Source organism: Triticum aestivum, chromosome 3D, assembly GCF_018294505.1.
Source record: "Triticum aestivum cultivar Chinese Spring chromosome 3D, IWGSC CS RefSeq v2.1, whole genome shotgun sequence".
Lineage (NCBI taxonomy): Eukaryota > Viridiplantae > Streptophyta > Magnoliopsida > Poales > Poaceae > Triticum > Triticum aestivum.
The window spans coordinates 544,734,732-544,751,132 of record NC_057802.1 but is presented as its reverse complement, the minus strand read 5'-3'; the positions used below and the strand labels follow the sequence as shown (position 1 = coordinate 544,751,132).

Here is a 16,401-nt window from a genome sequence, read left to right as displayed (position 1 = left end):
TCCACCTACCGAAAAGGGTTCTCCAGCGACTAGACTACTTTAGATCCAATTTTTTTGGCAGTGCAATAATGAATCCAAGAAATATCGACTGGCTAGGTGGAGTGTATTATGCAGACCTAAAAGTCAAGGGGCTGGGAATTCAAGACCTTGAGATAAAAAATATTGCTCTTCTCAGCAAGTGGGTTTACAAACTACTCTGAGAATGGGGTAAATCATTCGCAACAAGTATGTGGGTTCCAATGCCATTTCTCAAGTTCATTGGAAACCCGGGGATTCGCATTTTTGGAGTGGCGTGATGAAGGCCAAGGAATTCTTTTTCCAATTTGGGACCTTCTCGATTAGGGATGGTTCTCAGGTTCGATTCTGGGAAGACACCTGGCTAGGGAGCAACCCACTAATGGTGCAATATCCGAGTTTGTACAGGATTGTCAGACATAAATTTGTCATGATCAAACAAGTTTTAGGACAACAAAACCCTGATATTTCTTTCCGTATGGACCTTCTTGGCCCTCGCCTGGCAGCATGGAATGAATTACTCACTCGTCTGGAGGACATTCAACTGTCAGGTGAGCCGGACGTCTTTCGATGGAACTTGCATCAGAATGGCAAATTTTCTGTCAAATCCATGGATGATGCAATGGTTCATTGTGATGTTCCAGTTGATAACAGGAAATTGTGGAAGCTTAAAATTCCTCTAAGAGTGAAGATTTTTCTCTGGTTTCTACATAGAGGAGTCATCCTAACTAGAGATAATCTGGCACGACGAAACTAGCATGGTTCTAAGACATGTGTCTTTTGCCAACATGACGAGACTATTAGACACTTATTCTTTGAGTGCAAATTCGCTCGGGCAGTTTGGGCCATAGTTCAAGTAGCTTCTAATTTATACCCACCACGTAGTGCACGGAATATGTTCGGCAACTGGTTGCGGGGTATTGATAAATAATTTTCTGCACATATTCTCGTGGGAGCGGCGGCCTTATGCTGGGCACTGTGGCTTACCAGGAATGATGTGATCTTTAATAACAAATGTGTCTCATCTCCTATGCAGGTTATTCATGTTTGTACACGATGGCTCCGTACTTGGTCTATCCTGCAGAGGCCGGAGGACAGGGACCTTTTTATGATGGCGTCTACACGGCTGGAGCGTTCGGCCAGGGAGGTTTTCTACCCCCATGGATGGCGGTGTGATCTACGGATAGGATCTGCCGCACCTTAGCCTCGACATGATTTATTTGCTTCGCTTTGTACCGAATTATTTTTATTCTTAGGGCACTCTCGACTTTTTGGTTGTGTGCATCTAGCTATGCAGAGGCCGGGCTTTCTTTCGATGCGATTGTGTTACCTCGATATATCTATTCAATGAAATGTCCTTTATCGAAAAAAATCTCACCGACTTTTATCCTTATAAATCTTGACATATATAGTTTATCTTTTCCACACATTATTCGATTTTATTACATAACCAAACAAAAGCACATTGAATTGAGGAAACTGGAACAAACATGAACAGCAAACATTCTGATAAAACAAAAATTTACATATTGGTACTTCGAAGTTGTCGGTTTTCTTTTTCTTTTTTACTTTTTACATCTCGACTTTCTTCCGTGAAAAGACATTGCAGGAAAATAAGAGCAACTCTTTGTTGCAGCGTGCTCTTTGTCTTCTTCCAGCTTGTATAGTGAAAAAGCAATGGTCTGACAACCTATCTTGTAACGGTGTGTCCTTAGCCTTTACATTTAACAATATAAGGTTTTCACTTATTGGAGTGGACAACTTATACAGTCACAATAAGTACTTAAAATCTGCACTGGTCAGGAGGTTTGCTGCTTTCCTCCCCTGGGTCGTAGCGCTTGCGCGGGCCTGGGGATAGTCGTTTCGATCTTTTGAGGTTGGCTTGGTAGTGTGTAGTGGTAGCTAATACCAGTTGGTTTCTTATAATTAACCGGCATTCACAATATTTGAGGTTAGTCGAGCCTGTGCTGATCCAACAACTCTATCATGTACGAGGGTCACGGCTGACACCAAGTAGCATGTGGTGTTTTGGTTCTCATGAATCGATGAATCGACGGTTTTGATCCGGCGGATTGTCACCCTATGCATCGGCCCGACTTGACGGTTGTGGTGGCAACGCGGTGTTAAGTACTTTTCGGTCATTGGCTCTCATGTTTTGTCGCTTGTACGAAACCACCTCCACCGTCCTAACAAGTGGGTTTAGCTTTTTGTCCGTGGTAAAAACAAAATTAGGTAAGAGATCCATGTCACACAATATGACAGGATTTTTCAAATGAGATAAAATGTGTCACAAAGTCACAATTCACAGCACGAGAGTAGAAATAGAAGATACTGGTTATCATTGAAATATCGATCTTTGCACAGAATAGATACATCAGCTGTACATGTGTAGTTAAAAACAAGTGAATTCAGCTTTAACTTTGGGGTAAAAACAAAAGTAGGTGAAAATATATGTTACAAGAGCACGACTACGGTGCAAAATCTGACAAGATTATTGAAATGTGATAAAAAATATGTCACAAAGTCACAACACGAGAGTAGAAGATGAGATATACTTTAAGAAAATGAAATATACTCTTAGTTAATTAATCACCACTTAAATATCGATCTTTGCGCGGAAGATATTCGTTAGCTGGTATATATATGTGTAGCTATGAAAAGTAATGGAACCCGGCTCCTAGTTGGGAGGCGTAAGGAAAAAAAAAGTGTAGCTATAGCAAAGCCTAGTGATGCAGATATAGTTGTAAAAACCGGACCGGACCGGTGGTCCGACTGGAAAACCGGGAACACTGCCTTGCCCCTTTTTAAAAGTGTGTCGGTCTTTTAGTAAGAAAAACATAAAAAAGTTGCATCAACAAGAAATTGAACAACTAACCTTGAGGCAAGGCATGTGATAACCAACTAGACTAATAACACTTTGTGATTTATTAATCGTTCGCATCCAATACTACGTGTATTCATTAGATGTGAGATCAAAATTTTGGAAAATAACCTTAAATATTCCAGCTTCTTGTTGCAAATGAACTGATAAACATAAACCGGCAGTCCGACCAGTAAAAACCTAAACCTACAGCCTCACCGGTTCGGTTTTTTAAACTATGGATGCAGATGCAGTGCTTCTTCCACGTCACATTCGGGAAGGGGTTGACCATGGCGTCCACCACTAAACAAAGGCAATTATTGCCCATTTGATATACACCATGAGGATTAAGTCCCCACACCACGTACCTTTCCCGATTAGCTTTTTCCCTAGCTAGCTACTGCAATCACAAAATCCACTTGCTTCTTCGATGCACATGCATGGCCAGTACTACTCATATAGCTAGAGTGTATATTGCTAATACCCACTTACTAGTTAATAAGCCGGCTTAGCAATAAGTCAGTAGTTAATTACTCTAAGAGTGCAGGAGCACATCTCCTCCTTGCCTTCCTCCTCGTCCTCGATCGTCCTGGTCTGTCCTGCACCATATGACCCTGCGCTGCAGCTCACGGCGAGTCACAAGTCAATGCATGCCCTCGCGTCGGGTCAACTAATGGGGCTAGCCCACCATGTCACACCGCACGCCGTGTCGCCCTCCGTCTTCAGCTAGCTGCTAGCTGCTACACCTACCTTTTGCTTAGCTTGTACCCATATATATACACACAACCCGGCCGGCCCCCTCTTTCATGCATGCCATCATCCTTGCAAGGCATATCCACCACTCTTGGCCACATAACCCGGGCGGCGCATCAACCGGCAGCATATATGGCGGCGAGCAAGGGCGCGAGGAAGAGCCTGGTGTCGAGGACCCTGGAGCGGTGCCGATCCGGGCTGGCCAGCGGTGGCCGGTCGTCGGCGGCGGTGGCGCCGGGGTGCTTCTCGGTGTACGTGGGACCGGAGCGGGAGCGGTTCGTGGTGCGCGCCGACCGCGCCAACCACCCGCTCTTCCGCCGCCTCCTCGACGACGCCGAGCAGGAGTACGGCTACGCGGCGCAGGGGCCCCTCGCGCTGCCCTGCTCCGTCGACGCCTTCCTCGACGTGCTCTGGCACATGGACCACGACGTCCAAGACGACGACGACGGCGAGGCCGCCGTGGCCCCGTCGACGCCCATATGCGGCCTGCAGCGCGCCGGCAGCGGGAACATCAAGGTCCGGCCGGCGGGGTACCGGGTGCTCAGCCCGGCCAAGTCCACGCCGGCGTCCTTCTTCTTCTCGCAGACGGCGGCTGGCGGTAGGAGGTGAGCTCTAGGCGCGCAGGTAGCTAGCAGGAGCGTCTTGCATGCAGAACCGAGAGGAATCTGCGGGCGCATACACAGATCGAGCAGGTGCTTAATTTGCATATATTTAGACGCCTCAACCACACACACACGCCTAGCTGATTTAGATTGTAAAAGTGAAAGGAAAGAAGATCGATTCTATGCATGCATGTAAGCGCGTGTGTTGGAAGTTCTTTGTATTGCCGGTTTCACGGAAATGAAATTTGGAGCTTGAGCTCCTAATTTAGAAACAAAAAAGGTATGTGTGTGCGCGGGGGGGGGGGGGGGGGGGGGGGGGGGGTGGGATACACAAGAAAGAGATTAACTTTGGATGGTCATTTTGTTTGATCTACACAAGTGGACCATGTGTTTCTTTATGAAGTATCGAACATTTTTTATGGCAATTTATATTGTCGCGGGTATTATAATTTTAGTTTACAAGCATGGCAAACCCTGGCGAAAAACAGAACTGAAGCGGAGTTGCCATACTTGCTAACAAAAATTTCATCCTCGGTCAAACACAAATTGTCATCAATTGCCATTCCTCCAGCAAACTTTCACTGGTTAAGCCGGTCCAAAAATAACTAGTTAACTCGGGTCTTGGGCTAGATGCAAACCTATACTCCCTTAATATTATTATGCAGTACTTCCTCCGTTTCAAAATAGATGACTCAACTTTGTACTAACTTTAGTACAAAGTATCCAGTTAAGTACTCCCTCCGTCCCATAATATAAGAGCGTTTTCACACTACTTTAGTGTGAAAACGCTCTTATATTATGGGACGGAGGGAGTAGATATTAACATTATCAAATTCTTGATTTGGTCAATTCTTGTCGTTTATCCTATCAGGTTAAAAAAGGGTTGTGCTGAGTATTGACAGAATGACAGGTGTTGTCTATTCATGAGTTACCTCATACTTTTTAAAACCAGAATCACATTTCTATACATTCGTATGAACACCCAAACCGTCATGGATCTCCAAGTCAACTCATATAGTAGTATACTTCACTGAAGTGGCACGCCTTCAAAAAGTTCGATTTCACCAATACTAGTTTGCAAAAAGAATGTGAATTGTGCAATTTAAGGTAAAGGATATTAAAAAAGAATAGACAGCTACAGATTAGCAATAGTGATTTCATACAATGATAGCTTGTTGGCATATTTTGATGCCACAACTGTTGATTTTGCTAAATTAGAGCCAACCTTTCTTAATTCGTATTTTTCACTCATATGTTCATTATCTTCATCTCGCTTATGCACCCTCATGTCTAGCCATCTACGGTGTTGTATTATTTGTCTCTCTTTACATTCTTTAATTTGTGTTATCTGTCTCTCTTTACACTCTCTGCATGACGACATTTCTGTCATCCCTATGGATGGGCAAACCTACAACGGGAGAAGGGAGAGTAGAAGACGAACAGAGAGACCATGGTTGCATGAATGGACGAGGAGGTAACGAAGACTCCTGAAGGTGGCAATCGCCGACACCAGTGAGGTGGGGATGACAACACGCTGGTAGAACAATATAGTCAGTGTGGAGCTAGGGGCACCAAGCCATCAATTGTTATGCTTTGTAAGCATCTACGACTACTTATTCTCTCTTAAGCTAAAAAATAGTTTTACCCTCATAAGTCATAAATATATTGAATGGCCATCGCACGGTAATGTTCTAGCTAGATTCAGTTTATTTATTTTTATCATGTGTCTTTATCGGTGTGTTCGGAATTAGCACACATTTTGTGGTAATCTCGAAGCTGCAGCGAGATCAACGTATAATTTCAAGGCTTCAAGGCTACATCATGCACTAACTCAAATGACCATCGCTCACAAGAAAAGGAAAACATGCATATACATATATGCCGGACCTGGCGCAAGCCACACCTAAGACAGCGTCTTAGGTCTTGAGAAAGCTTCAAGCAATGCCTAGAAAATCTAAGAGGTCCTGAAAACCACTCCGAAATACAGTAATAGCATCAAGACATGAACACCAGATTTTAACGTGGGAACCTCGAAGTCAGGGCAGAAACCACCGTCGCTCAAATCATATTTCGCTATTATTAAACGATGGATACAGTAAGTTCTTTTCGAGGCAACACACGATTTTTTGTCATACATCAATTGAATAGTAATGATGCATTATAGGCGCAAGTAATTAAAACAATCTCATCAAAGATGATGGAATGATATCCTGCAGGAGACAAGGTGGGATATAGCTTCCTTGGCTTGGTAACAAACTTCCTCCTCCAATATTCATAACCTTGCATTTCTCTTGGGGGTTTTTTCTGCGGCACGGTCTAACTTGGAATTTTCATCGCTTATCTCGGCGGCTGCGGGATGGGAGAATTTCCAAAGAAGATCATAAACCCATGGCTCGTGGGTTCTTAGTTCTTACACATGTTGTGGATATCTTAAAGGCTTCGAAACATCTTCTTACGGCGTAGCAGTACATGAGAAAGGTATGCCAACCCGTTGCTGTCTCTCCGCACTTTTCCCGTCTAAATCCTGGCTGGATCGTGGACGCGATCGGGACAGGGGATAAGACGAGACGGAAGGAAGATAGTTCGGATAGAACGTTGCGGAGAATCTTGACCGCGACCGGAGGAACGGCCGTCGTTCTCGCGACGGTACAATCATTGAAAAACGTGTGCCCGATCCAGTCGGCAAGCAAATTAAGGCCAACTCCACGCACGACCTCAAACGGACGTCCGTTTTATCCGGATTTCGTCCGTTTGAGGTGGCAATGGAGACGAAAACGGACATACGTGTCCGGCTTGTATTCGAGACGCCCACCGCGGCAGATCGACCCAACACGTCCCCCCCCCCCCCCGCCCTCGCACGTGCTCGCGCCGCGCTCGCCCTCCCGCCGTGGCAGCAGCCGAGCCGCCGCGCCCACAGCCGCCTTCGCGCCGCACCCGCTGCGGCCCTCGCGCCGTGCTCGCCGCAGCCGCCGCGAGCTGCCGCCCCGCCCGCGCCCCGCACCTGTCGCGCCCGCGCCGCCCTCGCGCCGTGCTCGCCGCAGCCGCCGCGAGCTGCCGCCTCGCCCCGCCCGCGCCCCGCCCGCGCGCCCGCTCATGGTCGCCATCTGCTACTCGGACCGGCCCGAGCAGTCCCCGGCTGCTGTTGCGCCCGCGCGCGCGTGCGCCCGCTGCTCAAAAGGCCGCTCGCGCGCCACCCTGCCGCAGCCCCGCGTGCTCGCCGTCTGCCAGTCGCGGCTGCCGTGGTCGAGAGGCTGGCGCTGGTTGGCCCGCCGGCGGGGAGGCCGTGCCCATGCCCTGCTCCGGCGGCCGTCGACGCGATGTGCAAGGAAATGGAGGAGAGAGAAGGGATGGGTGGGTGGGTGGGTGGGTGGGTCCTTCATGTTTCAATGACAGGTGGGCCAGACTCATGTGCAGACGGACACAGGGGACAGCGGAGACGCAGAAAAACGTCCGGCTCGTGTTCGCTTTGGACCCAAAGTGGGACCAACTTTGGTCCAGAGATGGGGTGAAACAAACATGAAACGGACAGAAAAGTAAAATTGGGTCTGCCGCTGGATCGTCTGATATGTCCGTTTTACTTTAAACGGACGCACCCGGACAAAATGAGGTGGTGCGGTGAAGTTGGCCTAACCACAGGCGTAGCGCGCGCGCGCACGAGTGGAACGCTGCCTGCGGCCTTGGCTTGGACCTTGGAGCGAGCTGCACCACACAAGCTCAAGCTAGGTACTAGTCCCTAGTAGGTGTTTGGCCCAGCTAGCGCAGTATTCAAATTTCAAAGGTCAGCGCGGTCGATCGCTGTCGACCGTCGATCTCGTCCGTCCGTCCGTCCCAGTAGCTGTAGGAGGGGGCGTGCTTTGGAGACCTCTGCCTCGTATGCGACGTACGTCACGGCGCATGCGTGCGCATGTGTGCCGTCCTCGTCCGTCTCGATCGCGTGTCTGACCGGCCGGCTAGCTCTATGGATCGTTCTTTCGTTCGTCTCTCTTGTACGTTAACGGCGAGGGGTCGGTCGCGCAGAGGCGTCCAGGTCCTACGTGAGTAGGCGCCTCACGCGATCGATCATCGATCGTTCGTTGCCACTTGATGCGCCACCTGATCGGAGAGAAAATTCGATCCAAGTAACATTTCTTCTAGTACGGGACAAGAAAGGCAGCTGGGGTCATGCATGTCACCAGTACACAATCGCACATGCGTTCATCTACTATTGGTAAGAGCATCTCTACTCGTTCGGCCCCCAGCGCATCCGGTGATTGCGTTTTGGCCTATGCGCCGGCGGGTTTTTCGCCCTTGGGGCGATCCAGTTCCCAGCCGCGCCCCTAGGTTTCGGCCCCAAGACGCATATACACTACTAGAAAAAAGCCTACTAGTGGCGCACCAGTTTTGCCTACTAATGGCGCACTACTGGTGCGCCACTAGTACCACGCCACTAGTATTTTTTACTAATGGCGCATCAGTGGTGCGCCATTAGTCGCACCACTGGTGCGCCATTAGTACAGGCCACGGTGCGCCATTAGTATAGGCCACTGGTGCGCCATTAGTATAGGCCACGGTGCGCCATTAGTATTTTTGAATTTTGAAGGCGGGAAAATAGTAGTGGCACACCGTCTAACCCCCACCGTGCGCCATTGCTATTTTTGAATTTTGAATTTGGATCTGGATCGCGATTTTTTTTGCTCGTTTTTTGCACGATATTATTTCAAATTTTGTTCCCGTTTTTGATCTTGTACGTTCTTTTGCCGTGTTCTTTTGCCGGAGAGGAGGAGGAGGTGACCGGAGAGGCGCTCGCCTACATCGCCGGAGAGGAGGAGGAGGTCGCCGGAGAGGAGTTCACCGGAGCATCGGAGAGGAGGAAGGAGAAACCATGAGGGGATGGGAGGAGAGGAGGGAGGAGGAGCTCACCGGAGAGGAGGGAGGAGAAACCGTGAGGGGAGGGGAGGGGAGGAGAGGAGGGAGGAGGAGGTCGCCGGAGAGGAGGAGGAGGTCGCCGGAGAGGAGGAGGAGGTGGTCGCCGGAGAGGAGGAGGAGGTGGTCGGAGAGGAGGAGGGTAGTATGGTGGAGGAGAGAAGGGAAGATGGAGTGGAGGAGAGGGGGAGATGGAGTGGAGGAGAAGAATGAAGAGGTAAGGAGGAGAGGACACGCCCAGCCATATATACGGCATAGTAATGGCGCACCGTGGGCAGGTGCGCCATTACTAAATTATTATTTTTTGAATTTTGAAGGCGGGAAGATACTAATGGCGCACCGTGGGCAGGTGCGCCATTAGTAACTTTTTTTTATTTTTTTATTTATTTTGAATTTTGAAGGCGGGAAGATAGTAATGGCGCACCATGGGCAGGTGCGCCATTCGTAAGTTTGAATTTTTTTGCCTCTTCAGATCTTAAAAGCCCCGTATCTTTTTCTGTTAGGTTTTTGAGGATTTTGAAAATGTTTAACGGGGTTCCCCCGGTTAAATTCGGATGTAACTTTTCGAGTAGATGATTTTTCATATAAAAAACTTTTTCATCCGAGTTCGTATGCAAAAGTTATGCCTATTTTTACAAATTCTCGAGAGATTTTGCAAAAAAATCGAAAATTCATGTTTGTAAATTTTGCTAACAACTAGACCACATATCACATGGGAACCTTATTTTCTTTTATTTTTTTGACATTTCTATCATTTTCTTTCTTTTTTTTAAACTGAAAAGGCGGTCCACGGAGGTGGGGTGCATTCGGGGGAATGTTTGGGCCAAATTACTAATGGCGCACCGTGGGATGGTGCGCCATTACTAGTAACTAGTAATGGCGCACCATCCCATGGTGCGCCATTAGTAGTTTAAAAAATAAAAATAAAAAAATTGAAAAAAAATATTAAAACATAATTACTAATGGCGCACCGTGGGAGTGGTGCGCCATTACTAATTGAACTAGTAATGGCGCACCATCCCACGGTGCGCCATTAGTAGTTTTGAAAAAATTAAAAAAATTACTAATGGCGCACCAACGCATGATGCGCCATTAGTATTTAGTAATGGCGCACCACATGTACAGTGCGCCATTAGTGTCCATATTGGCTATAGCTGTTTTTGTAGTAGTGATAAATTCAAACGTGTCTTTCCTGCTGCCAGTTCGGCGATCATCGGCGATCTGCCACGGTTCGGCGATCACCATGTCACAGTTCGGTGATCAAATATATATGAAAGTTCGGCGTTCAAAAGGAAGGACGCGTAGACAAAGGAATGCATCAAACGACGGGCTCCTCCGGCGTGGGGCTGGCCGCCGTCGGCGTGCTCAGCGTCGGCGTGGCTTCTGTGCTCGGGTTGGTCGGCGTGGCTTCTGTGCTCGGGCTGGTCGGTGTGGCTTCTATGCTCGGCGTCGGCGTGGCTTCATCGCTCGGGTTGGGTGTCGGCATTGGGGTCGGCGTGGGCGTAGGCGTGGTGGTCGAAGGCATCTGGTTCAAGATAAGGCCGCGCTCCGCCAGGTACCACGCCTTGACCTGCTCGTCCATCGTCGACATGTCCGCCCCCATCAAGAACGCTAGGTCGGTGTTCCTCTTCTTCGCGGCGACGTTAGTCCGAAGTAGGTCGAGCTTCACGTCCTGCTTTGTCATCAACGCCGACCATCGCGCATCGGATTTCTCCTCCCTCTTTACGGCGTTGTTCTTGGCGTTGGCGATGCACTACTCGATCGATGATTGGAGCCGCTCGGCAGCCGGTGTCGCGTCCCTCGTCGTCTTGGCTCTTTTGTTGCCATCAAGGCGCCCATCCGCCGACCCCGGGGCAGGCGCGTCTGGCTTGTACGTCTCCTTGGCCTTGGCGAGGGTGAGTCGGACATCCCTCCACTTCCCGCACGACTCGATCCGGGAGAACACGTGAAGGAACGTGAACTCTTGGTCATTGTTTTCCTGGCGGTACATGTTGAACGTCCGAACCATCTGCGCAGCCGAAGAACAAGTGTCGGCGACGTACACGGCGAAAGAATGTGGACCGGCGGCTGGACATACCTTACCCTCGATGTTGGCGCCGCTTTCCGGGCGAGCCGCGATCTCCTCGACGATTCCATGCCATTTGTTGCAGGCCGCCTGGATGATCGCCCAATGGTTCGACATGGCCTTTTCGCCGTGCTGCATGTCGATGGTGGCGAAGTACGGGTCGACCAGCTTGCGCTCATCGAACACCGACTTGATCTGTCTCCAGTACGTGTCGGCGTTCTGGTTCGCGTCGGTGATCGGGTCGATGCTGGCGGTCTTCCATGCTTCGGCGAGGCACTCGTCTTCTTTGGACGTCCACTTGACACGCGGCTCGCCCGGCCTGGCATTGGCCCCCCGCTTCTTCTTTCTCCCTTTCCTCGCCGGCGCCGGTTCCATCTCCTCCTCCTCCTCTTCCTCCTTCCCCTCCTCGGCGTCGTCGATCTCGTCGTCCATGTCGACGGCGGTGTCCATTGTGTCGTCTTGCGCGTGGAACCCGGGGTAGGAGGCGGCGGCGACCGAGCGGCTCATGATGATCTCATCCATGTCGGCGTCGGTCGCGTCGGGGTTACCGAAATGTGGCGTCGAGGCTTGTGAGAAGGGTAGGGCGTCCCGGCGCAGAGGCGGCGTCGGCAAGGCTGAGTACGCTGGCGGCGAGTAGTTGTACTGGGTATGGAGGCCGGCGAACGCGAGCGAGGGAGTGCGTTGGTCGGGGTTCAGACCGGAGGGTGAGGCACATGGCGGCGCGCCATGTGGGAAGGCCATGTTGGGGTTGAATCCACCATGCGCGTTGCCGTCGGAGTAGCCACGCGAGGGTGCGTCAGCGGCGGCGGCGAGAAGTTGGCCGCCGACGCAACGCTCTGTTGGCTCCACGTAGCTTGCGGGTAGTGGTCGGGCGGATTTATCATCCCCGCACGAGACGCCTCTGCCTGCTCCGCCGCCGTCGTCGACGCGGCCGCGTCCCTGGCCTTCTTGACGTTGAGCCTGTTCCGCCGTTCGGTGGTGACAGCCTCCCGGCGCTAAACCTCCGCCCTCCACTCGGCGTTGGACAAGCCCGGTGGTTTTGCCATCAGCGCCCTCGGCTTCCTCTGCTTCGGCTGGCACTAGTGCAGAACCGGGCTTTAGTCCTGGTTCGTAAGGGCCTTTAGTGCCGGTTCCGTAACCGGCACTAAAGCGTGGGGACTAAAGGTCCCCCCCCTTTAGTACCGGTTCGGCACGAGCCAGGCCCGGGTGCGTGTAGGCCATTAGTACCGGTTGGTAACACCAACTGGTACTAAATGTTTGGGGGTGTTTTTGGTTTTATTTTTTATTTTTCCTTTAATTTTGTGTTTTCAATTTAATTTAGTGATTGTTTTACATTATAATTAGTTGTTAAATCATTAGGTGAAAGTACCGCAGATTAGTTTTGACTGGATGCATGTGGATCCTAGCTAATTAAGTGATCAAGTATATGCCATATCCATATTATACTTGATCACCTACTTGATCACTTATGGATATGGCATATACTTGATCACTTAGCTAGGATCCATCCAGCTGAAACTAATCTGCGGTTTTTTTCATAAATGATATAATAACTCATCATCATCATATTAATATAAAAACTCTTGCATCATATCATCAACAACAGTATACTAGCTAGCTAAAAATCATCATAGTCATCATTACCACTATTTAGTCATCATAGTCATTACCGCTATCTAATCACCACCAACACTAGCTTAAAGAAGAAATATTCACTTGTACCAGAAGCAAAGATATCATCGAGTTCAACATTGTCATGATATTATAAGCGTTCATAACACCACAAAAGCAAATCACTCTTTGAGATTAAGTTGAGGACGAAGAACACGGACATGAGAGGACAAGTACTAAGAGCATGAACTAGCTAAATCACTCCTGCTGCTCTCTCAGAGGTAAAATAGCATAGAAAATGTATAGCTCTCCTGATTCATCATACTGGAGCATGCAGATGAACCTGTCTTCTAATCGTGGGCTGCGCTTCTGATTGCTGCCCCCTAGTACTTCTCTGGGATCGTTAACAATTTTGCTCCAATCTTTCACTATTAAGCATTCATCGCTTTTAGAAATCCTGAATGCACTCATGTGCAATGTAGGATATCTTGGCTGTAAGCTAACCATTGACATGCGTCCTTTAGTCTCGATCCACTGAGGCACAACTGTCATCGGGAGTCCCTGTTGAAGAGCATAATATAGTAATTAATATACTTAGCAATGAAAGTTTAGCTTCAAATAATGTATGCAAAAGATGCACTGAGGACAAATAGTAAAAATCTTACCATCTTTCCTAAATAGATGTGACCGTAGTTCAATACGAGCACTATTGGTCGCACGTTTTGAGTACTAACATTTCTAAGTGCAGGAAGAAAATTTGTCTTGACAGTATGAAGATCCTCAAGCCATGAAACATAATAACTTATCTCCTCGCAGTTTACTTCAGCCCCGGGACAGTAGTAGGTCCTGTCTACCAAGCGCCGGACATGTTTGCTTGAATGGAAATAAGCTGTCAATAGAAATTAGTTGTCAACTATTTTTGAATAAACAATATCAAAGACATAAATATGGTTGAGAAACTCACGTAGTGGTAGAACTGGAGGCGTCTGCACATCGACCCAGATGTCTTTATTACCTTCAATGTCATCTTCCAGACGAATATCAAAGGTGATAACCATATCAGGCTCAAATGCATAAGCCTTGCATAGTGCTTGCCAAGTTTTGCATTCAAAATAGGTGTATGTGTCTGCATTGTATAATTTGACGTTGAAAGTATAACCATGCTCGGTCTTCAGGTAAACTCTCTTTACCTCCGGAGTTTCCATAGCACTGAAACCTATCTTATCCAAGACAAAAATTCTTGCATGGCAGGGGATGCGCTATTAGAATAGTGAAAATTTAAAATTATAAGTTGAAGCAAATGAAGCATATATAAGTCATGCTTAATTACGAAAAAAGACTTGTCGTTGTGACTTACTGTATCCACTTCGAAGGTCTCATCCAGCTTGGTGCTGAAGCGCCTATCATCAACAAGGAAATTTCTGTCGCACAGGCCGCGCTGGTCTTCACAGTATTCGCACATAATGAAATCTTTTTCGTCGTCAGACGACATTTCCTATGTTCATATAGGTGAAACATTAAACACTTACTAGTTCTATTAATTCAACTAATTCAACTACTTCTATTAATTCAACTAATTCAACTAAGCATTACTAAAAATAAACTTGTTCTATTAATTTTCTTACTAAAATAAAGTAGCTAGTTCTATATATTAATATTTTAATTAGATCATCAAATCTCAGATACCTAAATTTTCTTACTAAAAATAAACTAGTTCTATTAATTCAACTAAGAATTTACTAAAAATAAACTAGTTCTATTAATTTTCTTACTAAAATATATAAAGTAGCTATATATAGTAATATTTTAATTAGATCATCAAATCTCATATACCTAAATTTTCTTACTAAAAATAAACTAGTTCTATTAATTCAACTAGTTCAACTAAGCATTTACTAAAAATAAACTAGTTATATTAATTCAACTAGTTCACATAATCTCATATACCTAAATTTTCTTACTAAAAATAAAGTAGTTCTATTAATTTTCTTACTAAAAATAAACTAGTTATATTAATTTAACTAGTTCAAATCTCATATACCTAATTAATATCTACCTAATTCATTTAACAATTGACATTAATATTTAACAACTTTTCTATCTAATTAATCTAACATTACCATTCTAACATTCTTATCTACGTAATTCATCTAATTCGATCATCTAATTAACAATTTGACATGCATTAATCTAAACAATAGTAAAACAGAAAATAAGTAAAAAATTATGTGTGTGTGTCTGTGTGTGTGTGTATGTGTGTGTGTGTGTACGAGCAGGCGGCAACGGCGTACGGGCGGCGGCGTGAGATGGCGACGCGACGGGGGCGTCGTGACGACGGGCGGCGGGCCGGGGGCGACGACTGGGACGGCGGGGACGGCGACGATGGGGACAGCAACACAAGACGGCGACGACGGGGACGGCGACGACGAGGGAGGCAGCGCGAGACGGCGACGACGGGCGGCGGGGGCGACGGCGCATGGCGGGGGCGGCGAGGGCGGCGGGGGCAGCGCGCGATGGGCGACGGCGCGGCGGCGGCGGCGATGTCGCGCGAAGCAGTTGAAGAAGAAGTGGTGGTTGATGAAACTGGATTTTTTGTAAGTGCCGTATATATAGGAGGGGCCTTTAGTACCGGTTGGAGCCACCAACCGGTACTAAAGGCCAATTTTGGCCAGGTCAAGCGGCGGGAAATGGCCCCCTTTAGTACCGGTTCTTGGCCCCAACCGGTACCAAAGGCCCCGCTATTAGTACCGGTTGGAGCCACCAACCGGTACTAAAGGGTATGCGCTACCACCCGCGCTGCACAATGTTTAGTCCCACCTCGCCGAGCGAAGGGCAGCCGCACTGGTTTATAAACCCAGCCGCGGCTGCCCTTTCAAGGTTTTCTCTAAAGTAGGCTTTTGGGCCTAACTTTGCACGCTGCCCTGTGAGCCTGCCTGGCCTTATGGGCCTGCATGTCCACGCCCAAGGCCGAGCAGGCTCACGGGGTAGCGTGCAAATATATTTTTTATATAGTATTTTCTTTTATTTATTTCGGAGTAGTTTTTTTTGCTGTATTTAGTTGTTTTTTGCACATGCTATGCGGGTGAAATGATGATACCATGCCAAGTTTCAACATTTTCAGAGTTCGTTTTGTAGTGATTTTCAATTTCACGGTCATTTAGCTCTCTAAACAAATCGGTAAATGACTGAAAAACAGCAAATGATGTCAGAAAGTATTGAAAATTGATGACGTCGCTTTGAATGGTGCATACGGAACGCAAAAAAAGTCTGGAGTTCAAATAAGTTTAAAAAATTGAAGTGCCCGTGTAACAGATGAGTTCTCGTCCGAAACCCTGATACTCCGAAAGAGATTGTCCAGTTTGTACACGAAGTGCGTCCAGTTTTTGCCGTGACCCTCTCTACTCTTTTGCACATGCTATGCGGGTGAAATGATGATACCATGCCAAGTTTCAACATTTTCAGAGTTCGTTTTGTAGTGATTTTCAATTTCACGGTCATTTGGCTCTCTAAACAAATCGGTAAATGACTGAAAAACAGCAAATGATGTCAGAAAGTATTGAAAATTGATGACGTCGCTTTGAATGGTGCATACG

At 47.6% G+C, this 16,401-nt stretch overlaps 1 protein-coding gene and 1 pseudogene across 1 annotated transcript; one reads left to right on the top strand and one right to left on the bottom strand.

The window, feature by feature from the left end:
* The first annotated feature begins 3,699 nt into the window (after nucleotides 1-3,699).
* On the top strand, nucleotides 3,700-4,490 carry LOC123075285 (auxin-responsive protein SAUR50-like). Its single transcript, XM_044497931.1, has one exon. The coding sequence runs from the start codon at nucleotides 3,761-3,763 to the stop codon at nucleotides 4,235-4,237; it is 477 nt and encodes a 158-aa protein (XP_044353866.1). The 5' UTR covers nucleotides 3,700-3,760; the 3' UTR covers nucleotides 4,238-4,490.
* Nucleotides 4,491-8,449: 3,959 nt separating this feature from the next.
* On the bottom strand, nucleotides 8,450-13,835 carry LOC123076473 (uncharacterized; annotated as a pseudogene).
* Between the last annotated feature and the right edge of the window lie 2,566 nt (nucleotides 13,836-16,401).

Bases quoted from the DNA above. Each gene is read 5' to 3' on its own strand.
- LOC123075285 (XM_044497931.1), top strand. From the start codon at position 3,761: ATGGCGGCGAGCAAGGGCGCGAGGAAGAGCCTGGTGTCGAGGACCCTG.